Here is a 23,806-nt window from a genome sequence, read left to right as displayed (position 1 = left end):
GTGTTCTAATAAGAAAATTTTATTCCTCTAAGAGCCTAGACAATCATATGAAGGATGTTTTATACAATTTGGGGAGTCGATAAGCTCTTTTATTTAGACTCAATGATTTTGCTGAAGGGAGACCATCGAAAAGTTAGTGAACATCATGAATATTTTGGCATTGGGATTGCTATTTGACCCATTTCATCAAGATAAACAAGACGTACATTATCATAAGTCGTCCTTGCCAAGAAAAAGGTAAATCATAAATCTACGGTCAAAACGTGCCAAAATTTGCTTGTGTGGACGCGATTGTGCCTGACATTTATTGTCCACATAGTTATTACGGAAAACGAGGTCAACACCATTTAATATTGTTTAATTCTTTTCAGTAGGTGGTTTGTTTTAGAAGCTATTTTTTTAAATAGTTAAATTTGGAGACACAATTATTACATACGACCAATATGTTGTTTATTTTGAGTTACAAAAATGTAATGAGATCAAACTTATAAGTACACAAACATGTGCTTTTTATATTAATCATAAGGAACTTTTTTTCTTATCCATCAAACATCATCTTATCCTTGATATGAGTTTTTATTTCCTATATTTATCTATAAACAAGGGGTTTGGCATTGATCTCTATTTCCTCTATCGATTGAAAGAATTTATACAAATGATGGAGATGTCCGAATATTTCCTCCACTATTACAAAAGCCAATGCAGAAGAATTTGGAACTTAAGAATACAATTCAATTACAAGATGCATAAAAAATAAACAACTAACTATCCAACAATTATAGTTTGATTAGCATATGCCAGGGCCCTGGTATAAAGTCTTTTCAAACAAATACCTGCCGTAGAATAAAATCGAAATCACGAAATAAACAAACACGACATTTAGTGCATACTTAGTTCTGATTTTTTACTTTAAAAAATCAATTTTTTGACCGTATTTTTTAAGTCAACCGTCATTTTTTACTTTTTTTTCTCACAGGTAAGATCCATTTTTTTCTCTAACGATCAAAAAATCAATTCTCATAATCACTATCGGACAAGCCCTTAGTATACAACAGTTGAATAAAAGTAAATAATACAATATAACAATTTCAAATTTATGTTTCTTCTTTAATCTTCTTCAATACTATTTAATCAAAATTACCAAAAATACAATGAATTTCTCTGTCAAGTTGATGATTTGGAAATTAAAAATGGGGTTAAAATCGTGGTTAGGCAGGGAACTCAAGGGTGTGCCCTATCATAAATTTAGGACTAAAATTTCATTTTCTTATACCGTTAGTCACTCTTCTCAATTCGATCAATACAAACTAAAGGCAAGCGCACGTGAATGACAATATTTTTTTTGTGGCAATATATCCACTACATGTCGGCCACAAAAATAAATTGATGCACTGCTTGAAACACGATTTAATTGAAACCTTATAAAATAATTGATTTCCAATAAATAAAATTGCGTTCAAATAGGAGTAATCGTTGAGCCTAATTATTGTCCCTTCGCGAAACCAGTATGTCGATCGATATTCGTGGGAGGTTGTGCGGGGTTAGAAGGAGGGCAGGTACCCCATTCATCCTTAGATAAAAAAAATTTATTAAGGATATAAAGTTTAGGAATTTGTGTCCTTGTAAATTTCGTCTCAGTAATTTGCGTCTTTTTAAATTTTGATTTTACCATAATTTGTCTTATAATGGGCTTTTGTATTACAATTATAAAAGAAAGAAAAGATGTTAGAGAAGATAGACATGGAATTTTCTCTTATAAACTTCTTTTTATTATATCGAATTATTGGGGTGGAGTAAGAAGAACTTAGTCTCATATTAATGTGAAATTCTATAAATTTTACCTCCGCATGGGTGGTTGTTGTGCGAGTTGGAAGGAGGGCAAGTGACAAAAATTTCATTAAGGATAGTTTAGGAATTTGTGTCATTGTAAATTTCGTCTTCGTAATTTGTGTCTTTTTAAATTTTAATTTTAGCCTAATTTATTTTATAAATAAGGAACGGTCATTAGGCTTTTGTATTACTATCTTTAAAAAAAAAAAACAGAAAAGATGTTGGAGAAAACATATGTGCAAATTTCTTTTATAAAATTATTTTCATCAAAACAAATTACTGGAGTGGCGAAAGAAGAATTTAGTTTCACACAAAGATGATTCCACATTAAGGTGAAACTCTAAAAATATTTTATACCTTTATTTCTTTATGTTACTTTAATGCTCTAATAAAATAAAATTGGAATTTCTAATTCTCAACATCCAATGGTATCCATATTGTACATTAACAGGCAATTTTAGTCCCAAAACCATTCGATAGTGATAATGAGAATTGATTTTTTAATCGTTATGGAGAAAAGTGGGGATTACTTGTCAGTGTTGGTCCTGTGATTTTAGAGGCCTGAGGCAAACTTCATAAATTAGGCCCCCTAAATTGATTTATACATGCAAAATTTATAAGCGTATCATGGAACCAATTGTTAACTTGTTAACTTAAAATGTAACTTTAAAACCAAAAAAAAAAAAAAAAAAAAAAAAAACGTTAAAAATTTTACACACATTTAAGCTAAGCCAAAAACATTATCATATTATAAGAAAAAAATTTTAAATTTTTAAAATAAAAAAAAAATTTAAAAAAAAAAAAAAAAAAAAAAAAAAAAAACGCGTTATAAATTTTGTATTAATTAACTAACAGATTAGACAGCGTTTCAAAAGATCAACTAAATACTATCTGCCTTGCAGTTTTACAGGGTCCAAATTTTTGCGTTAAACGTTATCTTCTTCCTTTTCATCTATTTCATTTACATTGACAAGTTGAATCACTTTTCACACTCAACAAATTCATTCACATTTTTTCTTTTAAAATATTTGTTAATATCTCCTGCTTAACTTTGAATTAATGCCATCTCATTTCGTTTCCTTTTTCTTTTTTTTGAGCTCTAGACTCATATTTAGGAGGCATGGTATACGAATGTTGTCCAATGATTAACCTAAAATTGATAATAATAAAACATTTCAATCATCTCACAATTAAAATTTTCAACATAATCACTATGTGCGCCTGTGCAATTGGTCCAAAGATTAAACGCTAATAAAAGTCAATATAATCCGACAAGGGTACAATACCTCAATGTAATCATATAAGCGGAAAAGGCCAAAATGATATAAGATGGCCATGTTCCAAACATTTCTTAATAAATAAGCAAGGACAAATTATTGCTTACCTGAGAAGTAGGACTTGAGCAAAAAATATAAAATGACAAATTCCACCTTCGCAACTCACAATCCTAAAATTAAAATTTAACAGCAACCATAACAACCAATTAGAATAAGTTTCTAAAACTTAAGGGAAGTCATTGTTCGAAAATTAAAATCCAAGTTCACACTTCAAATAGCATTCATGTAAAGGTAATTGACACACTTCTACTTGAATTTGACATGAAATTTCAAAGACGAACTCATACCAAAATGTCGGGCCAATTGAACAGAATAAGAAAAGAAATAAAGAATAAATATGACCTTCATTAGTTGGAGGGAAAAAACTAAAAAGTATAAATGAGAAGGGATCATAGTTTTTCATATGATAAATTTAACAACATTAAAGAACAAGATTATTAAAATCTTAAGTTTCTGGAGAAAAAAAATAGTTGCAAAGTGAACAACATTAAACAGCAAATGAATTTGGTGATTTCTCCAATAGTTGAAAAGTGTAGCATGGCTCTGGAAACATCAACAAACATATATATCATTCCTGGTTCCTGTATAATTTTGCAGAGGAATTGTCTTTGAAATTAGTTTGAGTTTCCTATTATGTAGTCCTGAATAACACACGGAATCGGGAATTCTGGCTTCTGAGGCAAGAGAACAAGAAACGCATCTAAATTCAAAGTCTAATGATTGATTTTTTATTCCTCCACAAAATTTTGAGAAACAAAGGCCAATTATCCATTCCAAGGTTTTATTTAGGGTTGATGTTCATGTAATCACCATCATACTAAGAATTAATTCAGAAACCACAAGTAAGAATCAATTAAATAATCAAAAAGGAAAACCCCATAATTCCTATGCAAAGAATGTCAAAAACCACAAACCCGACAACACAAATCCGATTAACGAAGGTAGGGGTGGTTGGACGGCGCTGCGTAGTCGACGGACGGCGCTCGGAGAAGTAAGAAGATCACCTTTTGTCCTTGTAACGTTATTTGGCGGTTTGGGTTGTTAAATAAATTGGATTTTGATTTGCAGGAGATTGGAAGTCGAACGACAGTGGATACCAATGCCAAGAAATCTGTTATTCCATTTTTAACGGGGGAAAAAGGAATTCAGAGACCCATTAAATTATTGGGCCAGAGGCATGGGCCTTATATGCCTCGTAACTGGATCAGGTCTATCACCTGTGAGTGAAAAAATAAAAAATGACGATTGAAATATTGAAATAATTGCCCAAAAATCAATCTTGGGAGGGTGGGGGAGTTGAAAAAGCACTACCAAACGGGACCTAATTTAAAAGGACTAACATTCATATATGCCATCCCAAATAAAGACAACACAAGTAGCAAGTTGGTGTATGGCACTATGTTCCCACACCTTCCCTATGTATTTTCCATTTTTCTCATTTTTTATTAAAAATTGGTGCTTAATACTTTCGCCCTTAATTTCTTTTGCTATTATAGTTGTGAACGTACGTGTTTTTTGAATACATAAATCAAATTAATCTTCTGCCCAAGAGCATTCAAAAGCTAAGGGTGTGGTTGGTTTCCATTTACATTTTCAAAACGATTTTTAGTTTTTCTCGAAAAAGACGCGTTTTGAGCGTTTTCGACATTTATAAATAAAAACGCTGAAAATGATAAAAAGTTGTTTTGCGTTTTCAGTTCTAAATTTTAACTCGTTTTCGAAAATGCGTTTTCGAAAATGACGGACCAAACGCGTTTTCTGCATTTTCGAAAACGAAAAACTAAAAATGGGCCGAAAACGAAAAACCAACCACGACCTAAATTATTATGAACTTTCTAGAAGGGTAAGGTGAAAAATGGCATTATTACGTTGGTGAATGGCAAGTGGTCAACTTTGAGATATATTTGAAAAAGTCTTGTGAACAATTTTTAGTAAAGGAAAGTGAGAACATGATTTTTTCTATAAAGAAAATAGCATAGTATTTAATTGTTCAAAATTACTTTAGAGTTAATACGAAGAAATTATGTCCCGTTTGGTCCCCATTATTTCAAATTATAATTTTCTTTCTCTTATTTTTAATCACACAATCTTTCATAAAATAATATTATCTGTAAATCGAAATTTTTTTTTTTTAACTACACATTCTCTAAAAAATATTATTCCAAAAATTATAAATCGAAAAAATGGAGGCCAAATGGGCAGGCGTGTAAGCCTCTTTTATACAAAAAAGAAAGGAAGAAAAAGAAATAATTAACTAGTTTTTAACATGTGACTTTTTTCCCTCGAAAATTCACCAAATTTTTGTTTGCGGTAAATTAAGAATCTTGGAGCTACTACCTTTTGACAATACGGCGACAAACGTCATTGTTCTCAATTTGTCTCGAATTAGGTTAACAGTGGCATGAAAGTGATTTATTTCACCTAACTTTTAAGATGGGGACAGGATTCTGTCCGAACTTAAAACTCACATTTTTATAAAAAATATAAAAATATATAGAGGGTAAATCCAAGTCACCGGAGGGGAAATCGGCCGGGAAAGTTCCTCACCCTCTTTTTTTCAGCTTATCTGAGCGGCGGAGTTCATTCCAGCGTTCCACATTTTCATAAAGCTACTGGAAAAAATGAGTAAATGGCTTTCTTTTGGCACAATTTTCGGAAACTGCTCAACTGTCCAAAACACTAGTTTGGATATCCTATTGAACTAGTTCATGTATGAACCTGTGAAATGCTGCTCAAACAAGTTGGGTATTGTTAAAAAAAATAATAATAATTTAAAAACAAAAAGTCAATCCATTCATATTGGTCTAGTTTACATAAAAATCTGGTTAAAGGACATCCAAACCGGGAAAAGAACACTCGAAGTGATTGAACAATACTCTGATTTTTAAGCCATTGCATCGATACTTTACCAAATCCATCATAGGTCTGTATGTGACGAGTCTTGAAAAGTCAAATTCTACTTTTAAGACTAATAAGCTGTTTTTGAATATGTTCGGATAATTTTGTAAAAGTTCTGACTTAAAAAGCTTTTAGATAAGCCTGGCATAAGACTGATTTTGTTTGACTATACTTAGAAGCTTTCTTTTAATAGTTAAATTTGGAGCCACACATAAGACCGATAAATTGTTTATTTTCAGCTACAAAAATTTAATGAGATCGAACTTATAATTACTCAAACATGTGCTTTTTATATTAATCATAAGGATTTTTTCCATCAAACATCATCTTCTTTTTGTAAGTGTTATGCTCTAGGTCCAATCAACCTTGAATATAAATGTTTTTAATATATAATTGATGCAATTTTATAGAAAATCTATTTTTAATTAATATTTAATTATATTAAATAATATAGTCCATAGATTCAACTTTTAGTAATTTGTTAATTACAAGTTGTGATTGTAAGATACAAATTACGTGTGATTGAATCTTAAATAATACATGGTCATAAGTAATAACGAGATACGGATGTCGTTATTACGGATAGATCATCACGTGTGACATTTTTTACTTATGGAGTAAGTAGCTAATTTCACAAACTGAAATATGGTGACCCTTAAATAAACATGTGGATGTTTTGTTATAGAAAAACATTGGAGACCGCTGGGAGATTCCACACGAAAAACTATTTCAGTGTCAGTGGTTAATCCCTAACGTTCGAAAGTGGAATTGGTCCTTTTGACTTGAGGTCATCATAATACCTTATATGAGGACAATCATACTTTGGTGATGTTGGATGTTGCTCTGCCAAGAGCCGCTAATATGACATCGTTCGGATATGTCAAGAATCATATGAATATTATATATGACCAATAGAGGATCTGTCACTCTTAGATAGTAAAAGATTATGATTTACATTTCATTCAGTTAAGTTGATATCGAAATCTATGGCCAAAGTATACTCATAAATCGAAAATGAGTTTTCAACTTATATTGACTTAATGGTGAAATGAAAGATATGATCGATAATCGAGATTGACACACATCTATATCTCGTAATTGATTAAATCATATTGATGAAGGGATTATAATTTCATAATAAACGAACAAGTTTGATTTTATCATACCACGAAACATTTCTCGTCATATATATTGTCCTGACATATTGTAAGATGTCAATTTGGGACGACGAATGTGAATTGATGATAAATTAAATGAGTGTTTTAATTTATCAATTTAATTAGATTAAAATAATAATTCATATCGTGATTGGGAACCTAACGTGTCACACACAAAAGGAGAACTAGAAAATTGTGATTTATCAATTAATTAATTTAATAAGCGTTTAATTGGGTTGCTTATTAATATGCCCGAATTAATTAATAGGGTTAATTAATTCATTGATCGGATTTAATTAAATGAATTAATTAAATATTGGACCAAATTAGCAGACGGGTCAAGTCCGTTGGGGCTTATATAAATAGGATGCTAGGGTTTAGAATTTGTAGAGAATTTTCATTTTTCTTACTAACACAAGAAAAATAAACTCTAGTTCTCTCTCAATCTTGTTCCCTATGTGAATTTTCATTGAAAGCTGGACAATTGAACAGTTGCGAGTAACATATCAAGATTGGTGGAGCAGAAAAATAGCAAAGAAGTTTGCAAAATTAAATAAAGGTATAATTTCTATCACAATTTTTATCTAAACACAAAGCAGATTTTTGGTGGGAATTGAAATCCATTTTATTTTCCGTTGTGCATGACTAAGTGGATTCCCAACACTCCTCGATATGGGTTTCTATGCCCTATATTTATCTATAAACAAGGGGTTAGGCATTGATCTCTATTTCCTCTATTGATCGAAAGAATTTATACAGATGATGGAGATGTCCGAACATTACCTCCATATCACAAAAGCGAATGTAGAAGAAATTGAAAATTAATACAATTCAATTACAAGATACATAATAAAAAATAAAATTTTAAAAATTTTAAAAAAAATCAACTAACTATTCAACCATTATAGGTTGATTAGCATATGTCAGAGCACTGGTATAAAGTCTTTCCAAACAAAAAAGATGCTAGGTTGACAAGGTATTTAGACAAGGAATTAGACAGGGCGTCACATGGCTCCCCCTGTCCAAATACCCTATTTGAGTGGTTTTTTCCTTTCAAACAAATACCTGCCATAGAAATAAAATCCAAATCACAAAATAAACAAACACAACATTTAGTATACGATAGTTGAATAAAAGTAAATAATACAATATAAAAATTTCAAATTTATGTTTCTTCTTTAATCTTCTTCAATACTATTTGATCAAAATTACCAAAAATACAATGAATTTCTGTCAAGTTGATGATTTGGAAATTAAAAAGGGAAAATTGCAGTCGAAATACCAAACCTTTCGTTTATTAGTAGACTTTATCCAAATCTTTAGTTTGTGCCACCCACAGTCCCAAACATTTCCAAAATATGCACGGGAGGTTCAAATGGATGGAAACCGTCTGTTTGACCGTTAATTGACCAAGAAAAGTAAATGTTGACATATTTTGACTAAATTGGAAAGGGTAAAATGGTAACTTGATAATTACCATATTAAATAAATTGAAAAAAAAATCAAAAAATAAAGAAAAAATCAAAGAAAAAAATCAAAGAGAAAAAAAAGAAGAGAAAATTAAAAAAAAAAATTAAAAACCAAACGAAAACCAGTCATCTTCCCCACCCCACCCCACCCCACTCCGAAATCAAACCAACAGGCAGCAGAAACGAGTCTGCCACCGGCACACCATCCCCACACCAAAGCAGCTCGTCTTCTCCGACGTTACATCCATCGGAAATTGCCACAACCGCCACCACAGCACTCCCGCTCACCACTGTCACCTTCCATCCGTAGTAGCGAAAATCAAACCAACAAAACTCATCCCTATGGCACATTGGAAAATCAAATCCCACCGAACCCAAATGAAAACCAGAAATCGAATCGTCCAGTCACCAACACGCCGTCGCACCTGCAAATCACCCACCATCATTGTCGTCATAACATCTACTCCAAATAACATAAACCAAATTCTAGAAATGACCACCTATACCAACATTTCTTGCCTAAACACTATCTCCATTATCGGTCAAGAACTGAGTTCGAACTCTTTTTTTTTGGATAAGGTAATTGAGTTCGAACTCAGCACATAGAAGCTTGACTTCTATTGCATAAAAGCTTGATTTCCGTGTTTGACGATTTGAGATTTAAGTTTGGGATTGGATGAAGTTTTGATAGCTATTTCAAAATTTACTTCTCAACTGGGGTTGGGTGTCTCTAGATTTGCAGTGTCCAGATTTGATAGCTAGTTTTTCCGACGACGGTGTGGGTGGGCTGGGTGAATCAGTAATGGTGGCCATGGTGTATTCTGGTTTTGGGTTTTGAGTAAGGGGGTGGGGTGGTGTGGGACGAGATGGGGCGAGGTGGGGTGAAGATGAAGATGAAGAGTATTCCTTTTCTTTTCTTTGATTTTTATTTATTTTTTTTATTTTTCTATTATTATTATTATTAATTATTTTAATTATTAATATTAAAAAAAATGCAAAGTACCACTTTGCCCTTTTTAATTTGGTCCAAATTGGTCAAATTTTGACTTTTCTAGTCAACTAACGGTCAAATGGAAGGTTTTCATCCATTTGAACTTCCGGTGCATATTTTTAAAAGGTTTGGGACTGTGGGTGGTACAAACTAAAGATTTGAGTAAAGTCTGCTAATAAACGAAATGTTTGGTACCTCGACTGCAATTTTCCCAATTAAAAATGAGGTTAAAATCGTGGTTAGGAAGGGAACTCAAGGGTGTGCCCTATCCTGGTAACTGAACTTTTTTTATTATAAATTTAGGACTAAAATTTCATTTTCTTTATCGTTAGTCACTCTTCTCAATTCCATCAATACAAATTAAAGGCAAGCGCACATGAATGACAATATTTTTATGTGGCAATATATCCGCTGCCATGTTGGCCACAAAATTAAATTGGTGCACTGTATGAAACGCAATTTAATTGAAACCTTATAAAATAATTGAGTTTCAATATATAAAATTGCCTTCGTATAGGAGTAATTGTGGAGCCTAATTATTATCCCTCCGCGAAATCAATATGTCGATCGACATTTGTGGGGAAGTCGTTGTGGGGTTAGAAGGAGGGCAGGTACCCAAATCATCCTTAGATAAAAAAATTTATTGAGGATAAAGTTTAGGAATTTGTATCCTTGTAAATTTCGTCTCAATAATTTGTGTCTTTTTAAATTTTGATTTTACCATAATTTGTCTTGTAATAGGCTTTTGTATTACAATTATAAAAGGGAGAAAAGATGTCAGAGAAGATAGACATGTAATCTCTCTTTTAAACTTCTTTTCATTATAAAAAAAAAAAAAAAAAGGTTGAACCCCAACCTTAAGGGTCCGCCACTGCCCCTGCCCTGGAGTATCGTGGGAGAGGTAAATCGCAGGTTATGCCTCCAAGGGTATAGGGTGGAAGGCTGCTTGTACACTTACACTTACTCAAGAGCCAAATCCATATTTCAGGATTCGAACTTTTGACGCGACAGCCTCAAGCAAAGCTGGATTTCTCCACCCTCCCCTTTTACCACTTGGAGATGTGCCCTGGGGGCGACTTCTTTTCATTATACCGAATTATTGTGGTGGAGTAAGAAGAACTTAGTCTCATACTAAGGTAAAATTCTATAAATTTTACCTCCGCTTGGGTGATCGTTGTGGGAGTTGACAGGAGGGCAAGATACCAAAATTTCATTTAGGATAGTTTAGGAATTTGTGTCATTGTAAATTTCATCTTAGTAATTTGTCTTTTTAAATTTTAATTTTAGCCTAATTTGTTTTATAAATAAGGAACAGTCAATAGTCTTTTGTATTACTATCATAAAAAATAGAAAAGATGTTAGAGAAAATATATATGTCCGAATTTCTTTTATAAACTTCTTTTCATCATAACAAATTATTGGAGTGACAAAAGAAGAACTTCGTTTCACACAAAGATGATTCACATTAAGGTGAAACTCGAAAAAAAAATTATATCTTTATTTCTTTATGTTGATTTAATGCTCTAATAAAATAAAATTAGAATTTCTAATTCTCAATAAATCCAGTGGTATCCATATTGTACGTTAACAGGCAATTTTAGTCCCAAAATCTAGGGGTCGTTTGGTAGTTATTATGAGAATTGATTTTTTGATTGTTAGGAAGAAAAGTAGGAGTCACCTGTAAATGAAAAAGTCAAAATAATAGTTAAAATAGTGAAATAAAGGTCAAAAATCAATTTTTTACGGTGAAAAAACACTACCAAACGAGGTCCTAATCTGAAAGGACTAACATTCATATATGCCATCCCAAATAAAGACAACAAATGTAGCAAGTTGGTGTATGACACTATGTTCCCACACCTTCACTATGTATTTTCCATTTTTCTCATTTTATATTAAAAATTGGTTAATTTCTTTTACTATTATGGTTGCGAACGTACGTGTTTTTTGAATACATAAATCTAATTAATCTTCTGCCCAAGAGCACTCAACTGCTAAATTATTATGAACTTTCTAGAAGGGTAAGGTGAAAAATGACATTATTACGTTGGTGAATGGCAAGTAGTCAACTTTGAGATATATTTGAAAAAAGTCTTGTGAACAAATTTTAGTAAAACAAAGTGAGAACATGATTTTTTCCATAAAGAAAATAGCATAGTATTTAATTGTTCAAAATCACTTTGGAGTTAATGCGAAGAAATTAAGCCCCGTCTGGCCCCCATTATTTCAAATTATAATTTTTTTCTTATTTTCAATCACACAATCTTTCATAAAATAATATTGTCCGTAAATTGAAATTTTTTCTTTCTTTCTGAACTACACATTCTTCAAAAAATATTATTCCAAAAATTATAAATCGAAATAATGGAGGCCAAACGGGCAGGCGTAAGCCTCTTCGTACAAAGAAGAAAGGAAGAAAAAGAAATAATTAATTTTCATTATTATATAATAATTAATTAGTTTTTAACATGTGACTTTTTTCCCTCGAAAATTCACCAAATTTTTGTTGTCTGTAAATTAAGAATCTTGGAGCTACCACCTTTTGACAATACGGCCACAAACGTCATTGTTCTCAATTTGTCTCGAGTTAGGTTAGCAGTGGCATGAAAGTGATTTATTTCACCTAACTTTTAAGATGGGGACAGGATTCTGTCCGAACTTAAAACTGACATTTTTATAAAAAATATAAAAATATATAGAGGGTAAATCCAAGTCACCGGAGGGGAAATCGGCCGGGCAAAGTTCCTCTCTCTTTTCTCAAGTCATCTGAGCGGAGGAGTTCATTCCGGCGATCTACATTTTCATAAAGCATCAAATCAGAAACTGCTCAACTGTCCAAAACACTAGTTTGGATTTCTATTGAACTAGTTCATGAACCTGTGAAATACTGCTAAAACCAGTTGAGTATTGTTAAAAAAATAATAATAATTTAAAAACAAAAAGTCAATCCGTTCATATTGGTCTGTAGGGCTGGACATGGTCCGGTTCTGTTCGATTCTAATGAGAATCGAATCGACCCGAAATTTTCGGGTATTTAGTACGGGAACCGTTCGGATTCGGTTCCATTCGGTTCGATTTGATTCGATCCGGTTCGGTTCCGTATTATAATTAAATTTTTTAATATATACAAAATTACATTAATTTAATTAATGATATATTCAATATTAGCTCTTACAAAATAACGTAGTCCAATCTATATGTCTTTTACGTCTCTCTTTGCTGAATTCTTCATAAATTTGATCATTAAAATCACAGGAAGAGAAAGATAACAAGCTCAAAATAATTAAGAGAGACATTGTAGAGTTTTAAATCGATTTTCTCCAGTAGAAACCACACTACAGTAGAGTAACAGATTTGAATAAAATTGAGGTCAATTTGATTAAATTGATTTTGAACTGAAAATTAGAAATAGAAAAATCATATTTTGTGGTTTGAACTAAATTAACTAGTTAACAAATTTATTTAGAAAAAATAAAATAATTTTGCTTATTTAAAATAAATAAATTAAAAAAATTAAGGAGATTCGGTTCTTATTCGGTTCTTTGGGTCTTGGCCTAGAACCAGAACAGAACCATACTCGTCGGTTCTTGATTCAAATATCCGTTCGGGTATTTAATTTGAGAAGAACCGTCGGTTCGGTTTAGTTCGGTTCAGGTTTAGTTCGAAAGTTTTGTCCAGCCCTATTGATCTAGTTTACATAAAAATCCGGTTAAAGGACATCCAAACCGGGAAAAGAACACTCGAAGTGATTGAACAATACTCTGATTTTTAAGCCATTGCGTTGATACTTTACCAAATCCACCATAGGTCTGTATGTGACGACTCTTGAAAAGTCAAAATTCTACTTTTAAGACTAATAAGCTGTTTTTGAATATATTCGGATAATTTTGTAGAAGTTTTGACTAAAAAAGCTTTTAGATAAGCCTTGCATAAAGTAACTTCATTAGAAATCTCTTCTACAAAATGCAAAATTCCTACCAAATAGGTAGATGTGGGCGTAGGTAGTTCGGTTCGGTCCTAAAGAGAATCGAATTGATTCAAAATTTTCGGGTATCTAGTAAATTGGACCGTCTGGTCCAAATATAATTATGAAACCGTTCGGGTTCAGTTCCATTTGGTTCAGTTTGATTCGATTCGGTTCTGTACCATAATTAAATTTTTTAACATTTATAACAACATTATATAAATACAACTAATGACACATTCAATGGTTTTGAAATGTCAGAGACTAGTAGACTACCTTGTTCAAATGATCAATACGGTCAAAATTTCGGTCGGCGGTGGTCACAGCGTCTGTCGACGATTGTATAGGTTTTCGAATGTCAGGGAGGCTGCGAGAGTCAAGACAGCGTTATACACTTTAGTGTAGGTGTTTAGGGTTATTTAATGGATTGGATCTTGTTGGGCTAAGAAATGAAACAATAAAATGGATAATTGGGCCAAAAATTAAAAAAATTAGAAATGAAACAAATATTGGGCCAAAAATTTGAATTTATAATTTGTTAATTGGTTTAGAAGAAATTAAAATTAAAATAATTTGATTTATTCAATATAAAAAAAAATTAGAAAGATTTGGTTTTTCGGTTCTTGGTCTAGAACTGAGAACCGAATCGTACCCGTCGATTCTCAATTCAGATACCCGTTTAGGTATTTAATTTGACAAGAACCGTCAGGTTCGGTTCGGGAGATTTGCCCAGCCTTGCAAATAGGTCCTTCATAGGTAGCTAATCTCGTTTCCGGTTTTTTTATTTTTATTTTTATTTTATTTTTTTGTCATCCTTTCTAATTCCCTGAAAATTATCGTCATTTTCCTAATATAACCCCATCTAGAAACTAATAAATTTAAAACATATTCAAGATTCTTCTTTGACTGATATTTATTACATTTCAATTTTTATACATGTACGTGGATGTATCGTTGTTAATTAATTTAACAGATGAAAGTAATGCCACCAAAATTTGACAAATGCTCACAAAAAGTAATAGAAGGCGGCTTGTCATATCTGCTAAAGTCAATTGCTTTGTGCTCCTCCTTTCTTCGTTCCCGATCTCTTTTTATAGTAGAAACAAACCCCATAACAGCTAACCTTTCATCTTTAATATCGGACAAAAAAACAAAAATGGAGGTTTTGATTCCAGCTGATAAGATGGATTTTGATTTCAACAGTGCAAGATCTTCACCATCTGTTAGTGCACCTTCTACTCCAAAGCGTTTTGGGGAATACTATTGCAGCGCTCCTACTAGTCCTTCCCATTTGTCGCAGTTTTACCGGGATTTCGACGAATTCATGGTCACTAGTGGTGGCGGTGCTGGTGGCGGTGGTGATGGTGATGGTGGGGGTGGTGTTCCATTTGATTTTGCTTTTGACATCAGTGAGGAATCGGAAACTGCCTCTCTTTCGGCTGAAGAGCTCTTTGATGGCGGCGTAATTAAGCCTCTGACACTAAATCCGCCGCCTCGGCTGCGACTTCCTCCTGGAGCAAGAATTAAACCCAAATCGCCAAGAGGTAAAAAGATTTTTAAGGATGTTTTTTCACCAAGAAACAAGAAAGAATCCGACGACCCTTTTGAAATTGCTGCTCGAAACGCCACTAAAACGCTGCAACCGGAGCCGGAAAGAGGAAGACAGAGATCTTCTAACTTATCTTCATCATCAAGCAGAAGAGCTACACGATCACTTTCTCCACTAAGAGATTCCCAGTATCCCTGGGGAGAAGAGCTTCAGTTTTCGAAACGTGTGCAAGAAGAAAACATTAGTACTATTTCAGAAGTTTCTGTGCAACCTAAAAATATTTGTTCATCTTTGTCATCTTCATCCTCGAAAGGTCACAAGAAATGGAGATTTAAGGACTTTTTCTTATTCCGAAGCGCATCCGAAGGCCGAGCATCTGATAAAGATCCTTTGAAGAAATACACAGCAGTGCCTTTCAGAAGACATGAAGATTTGAAGAATTCGAGCTTTCGAACAATTGACAGCTCGGGTTCGGGATCCGGCACCCGAAGAAGAGGTCCGGTTTCAGCTCATGAATTACATTATACAATAAATCGATCGGTTTCTGAAGATTTGAAGAAGAAAACATTTTTGCCTTACAAGCAAGGGATTCTTGGGCGACTATCGTTCAATCCTGCTGTTCATGCTTTGGCCAATGGCTTTGGATTCTCTCGAAAATGAATACAGTTTAAGTCTTTAAGAGTTGAATTATTTATTTAATTTGTATAGATAATCTTTGTTTATAATGTGTAGAATTCACATATCAAAGGAATTGAAATGTATGTAATCGTAATGCACGGTGTTGATAGCTTAATTCACCCGTAATACGATACATTAAGAGATAAGATAAGAGGAGTTATGAATAAAGTCACTTGTACAATGTATTTGCAGTTTTGCATAACTTGATTGACAATAAGTGTATTGAAAAAATTCTGGTCATTGATTTTAAAAACGATTTTTCAAATAGATGGATGTGAAGTATGCCAACTCATGCATTATAAACTAAGTTGGAAAATACATTCTGTATAAGTAGCATGACTGTTGTGTTTATACTTCGACTCCATTTTTTTCAAAACTCATTTTCAACGCACAATCTTCCATAATATAATTTTATATATAAACTTGAAACTTTTTTCCTATTTCTAATCACACATTTTGCTAAATTATAAAATCTATTTTCTCAAAAAAAAAAAAAATGGTGGTTTGGGAGGCATAGGGGATTTCTATTGTATTGCTTTGCAAGTATATCGTACGTCAATCGAAATCGCGAAATAAAATACATGAAGCGATTTTGTACATTTAGAGTGTCGAACGAGTTTTGACATCAATATCTATTGATTTTTCTATGCCATGTCAAATATATTTAGAATTTTAAGCACGTGAATATATTAATCAAGAACTTTCTTAGATATATAAGAAATAGAATATTCAAAATTAATCCAAAAGTTTAGCCATTATTCTCAAAAATATCAACCAATTAGAGTTTAATTAGGAAAAAAATTTGAGATTTTATGGTTGTATGGTATTTTGAACTCGCAACAAAATTAATAGGATTAGGGTTTAAAATGTGATTGAAATTTTTAGTCTATGGTATTTAGAGTTCTAAAGTTATAATAAAAATTATAAGTTTATATGACACAAAAAACTTTCGACAAACTGGTGAATATCGCGAGAAAACCACACAAAGTTAAGCATGAAATCAAGCCCCCATTTGTTTCTAATTTTTCTTCTCAATTATAATCCATTTTCCTGTTGCAGGACAGCGCCAACTGTGATTGTTGATTTCTTCTCTCACACTGGGTCTGAGATACTGGCAAAAAAAGGGCAAAAAATGAATTCTTTTCTTCCAACAATTGGAAACAAACAGAGGCTAAAAATCGAAAAGAAAACGTGAATAAGATTGTTGTGTCCTACACTCGTGCATGAGATAAAAATTTGAACATAAGAATGCAAAATACTAATCAACTGTCTTGAACCTATGACTGGGTTACGAATCCAAGTAGTGACACCAATCAAATAGATTTATAAGGAGAAAGAATAATCGATCTGCATATACTCTGTTTGGCCTCCATTCTCTTTTTCATTCTTTTTTTCTCTTATTTTCAACTATATAATCTTTCATAAAATAATATTACACGCAAATAAAAAAAAATTCATTCTTTTTTAACCACACATTGAAAAAAAAAAACTATTTCAACCATTAAAATTTGGAAAGAATGGAGGCCAAACAAGGACGATTCATATACAGTAGTTCTTTCGGCTAACAAATAATATATCCATTAATTGCTGTTGAACAGAATTTTGGTCTTTTATGTCCCATTGTGGGTATATTTCATTAGCAGTCACTGAACTTTCAACAAAATCTCAAAAAATTGAATAAAATATAATTCATCTCTATGGGATGGATCCAAGAAGCAGGGCTCTTTTTGTTTTGATTTGTAGTCTATTTCTCTGATCCAGAAGATGATGTGAAGGGCAGAATATATATTCATGATGTTGCAATAGATTTATAATATTCACACCATAATTTTTATTTTTTGCACCATATTTCGATTGTACTTAAAGTTTTTAATCTTTATTCCTTATAATACTTATGTTCCTAACGATTTTTCACATCATTCTTATCTTCAGACTTTCTATTAGTTAACAAATTTTGTATTTGATAACAATTTTGCATCCAAAATTTTGTTGAAATGAAGTAAAACAACATGTTTCATTATATTTTTAATAAATAAATAAAAAGTAGGAAAATATATTTTTTTCCTCATTTCAAAGTATGAAAACAAAATATTTTGATATTAAATTATCATTAAGGATGAAACATACTAATTATGGAATGCTGAAGATAAAAATTCGGTGAAAAAAGTTGAGATAATTGTTAAAATGAGAAAAGATTGAGAAACTTAATTACAATTAAAATGTGGTGTATCAAATAAAAATTGTGGTGACAATATAACCACCGTTGATTTATTAGACATCAAAGACAAAATTCAAGTCTTCTGAAGAGAGAGATTACAAAATTACAAAATTGTTTCTCTAAAAGATAATTTTTAAGGGCGAAATTTAATTGAAAAGGAAAAGTAAGAAGGATGATAAATTCACGCAAGACCGACGCACAATATTAACGGATCCCACAGCCACTCAGTCCACAACTTAATTTAGATGACAGTCTGAACGTATTTCGAATCATATATTTCTATGATGCGATTCAGTCTAAGTCTAAGAGGGTGATTGGTGAAAATTAAAATTAAATTTTTTAGTAGATTGTAATAGAAATTTTTAAAATGTGTAATTGAAAATATGTGGTTAATATTGATTGTTTAATTTTGATTTAGATTAAAATCAAATTTTAATCCAAGCCAAACAGGCTCTAAACTTAAGTTGGACGAATGGGATTGATTCGATTTGATCCACCTTTTTTGACATACCGACGGGGTGATCAAATTCATGCTTTTAAGTTATCAAAATCCGGTTTTGTAGAAAATTTCAAGGCATAATTCTTCTAAAATAAAATGAAAACATTGTAAAATACTCCCCCCCCCCTCCCTAATTTCTCTTATGAATTAATAGGATTAGGGTTTAAAATGTGATTGAAATTTTTAAGTGTATGGTATTTAGAGCTCTAAAGTTATAATAAAAATTATAAGTTTATATGACACGAAAACTTTCGACAAACTGGTGAATATCGCGAGAAAACAACACAAAGTTAAGCATGAAATCAAGCCCCCATTTGTTTCCAATTTTTCTTCCCAATTATAATCCATTTTCCTACCGTTGCAAGACAGCGTTAACCATGATTGTTGATTTCTTCTCTCACACTGGGTCCGAAATACTGGCAAAAAAAGGGCAAAAAATGAATTCTTTTCTTCCAACAAATGGAAACAAACAGGGGCTAAAAATCGAAAAGAAAATGTGAATAAGATTGTTGTGCCCTACACTCGTGCATGAGATAAAAATTTGAACATAAGAACGCAAATACTAATCAACTGTCTTGAACCTATGACTGGGTCACGAATCCAAGTAGTGACACCAATCAAATATATTTATAAGGAGAAAGAATAATCGATCTGCATATACTCCGTTTGGCCCCTATTCTCTATTTCATTCTTTTTCTCTCTTATTTTCAACAACATAATCTTTCACAAAATAATATTACACGTAAATAAATAAAAAAATCATTCCTTTTCAACTACACATTGAAAAAAAAAATTAACTATTTTAATCATTAAAATTTGAAAAGGAATGGAGGCTAAAGACGATTCATATACAATAGTTCTTTCAGCTAACAAATAATATATCCATTAATTGCTGTAGAACAGAATTTTGGTCTTTTATGTCCCATTGTGGGTATTTCATTAGCAGTCACTGAACTTTCAACAAAATCTCAAAAAATTGAATAAAATATAATTCATCTCTATGGGATGGATCCAAGAAGCAGGGCTCTTTTTGTTTTGATTTGTAGGCTATTTCTCTGATCCAGAAGATGATGTGAAGGGCAGAATATATATTCATGATGTTGCAATAGATTTATAGGTATATTCACACCATAATTTTTATTTTTTGCACCATATTTTGATTGTACTTAAAGTTTTTAATCTCTGTTCCTTATAATACTTATGTTCCTAACGATTTTTCACATCATTCTTATCTTCAGACTTTCTATTAGTTAACAAATATTGTATTTGATAACAGTTGTGCGCCCAAAATTTTGTTGAAATGAAGTAAAACAACATGTTTCATTATATTTTTAATAAATAAATAAATAAAAAGTACGAAAAAAATATTTTTTCCTCATTTCAAGGTATGAAAACAAAATATTTTGATATTAAAATATCGTCAAGGATGAAACATACTAATTAATGGAATGCTGAAGATAAAAATTCGGTGAAAAAAGTTGAGATAATTGTTAAAATGAGCAAAGATTGAGAAACTTAATTACAATTAAAATGTGGTGTATCAAATAAAAATTGTGGTGGCAGTATAACCACCGTTGATTTATTAGACATCAAAGACAAAATTCAAGTCTTCTATAGAGAGAGATTCAAAATTACAAAATTGTTTCTCTAAAAGATATTTTTTAAGGGCAAAATTTAATTGAAAAGGAAAAGTAAGAAGGATAAATTCACCCAAGACCGACGCACAACTGTATTAACGAGTCCCACAGCCAGTCTGTCTACAACTTCATTTAGAAAAAAGTCTGAACGTATTTCGAATCATATATTTCTATGATGCGATTCAGTCTAAACTTAAGTTGAACGAATGAGATCGATTCGATCTGATTCACCTATTTTGACATACCGACAGGGTGATCAAATTCATCCTCTTGAGTTATCAAAATCCGGTTTTGAAGAAAATGTCAAGACATAATTCTTCTAAAATAAAATGAAAACCTTGTTATATAAATTGCTTTTTCATTTTTCCTTCTTTCCCCTTCTACTCACTATTTTTCTCATCCAGGATTGTCAATGAGTTGAGTCAAGTCAAGTCGGCTTGAACTTTTTTAAGGCGAGGTTTTTTTGGTCCAAGCCGAGCCGAGCAAAAACTCAACCAAAAATTTAAGACTCGACCTGATCTTTCAGATTGGGCCTTATCGACCCGAGCCGACAACTAAATAGCTGCCAAACAGGCAACTATAGTAGCAAGTTTTGCTGCTTGTTATAGCTGCCGATTGCCGGTTAAGGCAATTTGGCTGCCAAACAGACAGCAAATTTTTTTATGTTCTTTTTTTTTTTTTAATATACAGACAAGCTCGACTCGAGCCGACACCTCCGAAATGTAAGCAGCCCGAGTCGACGAGCCCAATTGTTATCCATACTCTTATCCATAAGACCATAACCCAACGGGAAGGGATGTAGGTGGTATATTCACACAATATTATTTTATTTAAATATAGGGATAATAGCCCAAAGAGCCACTGAACTTTGCAAAAGGTCCACATTAGGTCATTAAAATTTAAAAATCACCTCGTTCATTATTAAACTTTGTATTTTATAACTCCACTAATCACTGAGTTAACGGTCTATTCAGAAAGAATAATGCTATTTAGCACTATCAGGGTTACAACCCAAGTTCAGGTGACATTAGATGATGAGCTGAATGAAGGGTAAAATTAAATAGTTTATTTAATTCCACCTATCATTTAATGGTATATTAACACAATCAAAATTATAATCCCAGTGAAACTAAATAATATTACTCATCCAAAAATTGACGAAATGCTGATGTGTTTGCATAGGTGGCTTGATAGGTCAGTTGGTGGGTGCCATGTCAAACAAGTGCTGCCTTCCATAGCCACCACCACTTGTCGTCATTGCCTTTCCCACATCCCTGTCATAGAAAAACGCTAAGCAAAACTACGCATACGAACTGTTATAATTAGTAGTAAATCACATATAACAGCAAATTCGCACTTCAACAGAGAGAGAGAGAGAGAGAAAAAAAAGAAAAAAAAAGAGAGGAGAATTAACGATGAATAATAAAGGAAATTAATACACAGATTTATGTCAAATGGCTCGATGAAACCCACATCCACAAAAGAAGACAATAAATCGACCATAAAACATGTTTCTTTTTCTTCCAGATGCCGTCGCCGCCTTTCCTATATTCCCTTTTCAACAGCTCTCTTGATAATCTAAAAGCCGCCTTCTTTCCAGTATCATTTGTAAGCTAAAGAAGTTTTCCCTATAATTTGTGTAGTCACCAGCCGGCTCCATTCCAGTCACCCTGGTAATGAGCAAAAACATTATAAATAAGTCAAAACAACACAAATTCCTCCAAAATACAATGACTAATATTTATTCCTATAAAAAAAAGTAAATTTTCTGTGGGAAGCCCATAAGGGATTTGGCGGTGGAAGAGAGGAAATTGATGGCTGAGATTATTAGAGTAGAGGGAGTGATGTAGCCGATGGTTTACACTGACGTCGGAGATGCAGTTTACAGTGATTGCCAGTGGTAACGATGATAGTTGATTTTGAGGAGGGAGATTGGGGATTTTCTTTTGTAATAAATCTGAGGGTAACGATTTTATTCAGATTTTCCTTCTTTTTTTCTTTTTTAGTAAAATGTTTTTTAATTTAAAAAAATAAAATAAAATCCGTGTGAGCCGTTAGCTCAATGACTAACGGGTTACAAAATGTAAAATTTAGTAATGAATGAGATGATTTTTAAAATTTAGTGACCTTGCGAACGTTTTGCAAAGTTCAATGACCATTTAGGCTATTATCCCGCAAATATACAACATTTTAATTACATTATTCAATCACACTTATATAATTAATTTTATTTTATTATTTTTGTTATGTCATATTCTTATTTTTAACATTGCATTTGTTAGGAAATATATTCCTTAATCATGATTTTTGTACAAAAATAGTGTTAATATGCTTTAAAATGAGGGCCAAATATTTAATTGCATCTTATTTAAAAATAAAATGGGCAAACACGTCTTTTACTCTACGTTAAAAGAAAATTTTGAAGAGAAATCACGATTAGAAATAATTTATTTTAATATGTTATGTAAAAGTTATGGACCTTTAATGTAATTAAAAAAATAGTTATTAAATATTATTTTATGAATATATTTAACCTTTATGAGATATAATGAATATATTTATTATTGTCGTCAAAGACAGTTCTAGGAAGAGGGAGATTATAAATTACATAATTGTTTATAACTTAAGATGTTAGTCCAACATTAGATTGTGGAAAATTGGTATTAATTTTTCAAATGTCAACTTCTAGAAGAGCCTCGCAATTTTCTCATTTACCTATTTCTGCGGAGAAAGATGCTGCGGAGATTGGCCAATTTAGAAAAGTATTCAATTTTAAAATGAATATAATGTTATTAGTCAAATTCAAAATCAATTTCTATTTCAAGATTAGTACATGTATAATGCTTCATTGTGCATCACAAGTTTAGATGATAGTAGTATGTTGAATTAAATGATGGGTTGATTTAAATGCAATGAGATATGACCATTTAATTGAATGAATATGTTATTTGTATATAATGCGGTGTCTATAATAGTATCCACCCCTCACATGGAGGGCACCCACTTCGAATAAAATATGTGAGGGGATAGATACCGTTATGAATACCCTGATATACGTGTAATATCACCCTTAATTTAATATCATATGTTATAGTTTAAACTAGTATTTTAACACCAAAGGATTAGATAGTATTATACTTTTAATTTATGACGTAAAGTACACATGTAGATATGTATATGTATGTGTAGAATGTCTCAAGAATTATACTATTTAACACCATTAGTTTCAAGATCAGTTTATGTGGTAACTAAATATCATTAAATAATATAATTTAAATATAATGTCACATGATTTACTTAATTGAACATATCAAATGTGGTCAGCTAGATATGTATTTTAGCACCACTAATATTAGATAACATTATTCATATCATAATATTAAATACATGTTATGTGGCAATGTGACAATATATATACACACGATTGTGCCACATGGACATAATAATTTACACAATAACTTGTATACAAATATTGTGGTGAGATATGATTGGGTCAGAATTTATTCAACCAAATAAATAAAAAATCCTCTCTCTTTTTGACACGTCATCTATATATAAAGTATTATTTAACTCCAATAT

General features: G+C 31.8%; 1 protein-coding gene across 1 annotated transcript; it reads left to right on the top strand.

Moving 5' to 3' along the window:
• Positions 1–14,802: 14,802 nt before the first annotated feature.
• Positions 14,803–15,855, top strand: LOC111394174. The gene has a single exon (XM_023019941.1). The coding sequence runs from the start codon at positions 14,803–14,805 to the stop codon at positions 15,853–15,855; it is 1,053 nt and encodes a 350-aa protein (XP_022875709.1).
• The last annotated feature ends 7,951 nt before the right edge of the window (positions 15,856–23,806 follow it).

This window comes from Olea europaea, chromosome 5 (genome assembly GCF_002742605.1).
Source record: "Olea europaea var. sylvestris chromosome 5, O_europaea_v1, whole genome shotgun sequence".
In the NCBI taxonomy this organism is placed as follows: Eukaryota; Viridiplantae; Streptophyta; class Magnoliopsida; order Lamiales; family Oleaceae; genus Olea; species Olea europaea.
Note: the sequence above shows the minus strand (reverse complement) of the source record. Positions and strands in the feature narration are given on the sequence as shown.

Bases quoted from the DNA above. Each gene is read 5' to 3' on its own strand.
- LOC111394174 (XM_023019941.1), top strand. From the start codon at position 14,803: ATGGAGGTTTTGATTCCAGCTGATAAGATGGATTTTGATTTCAACAGT.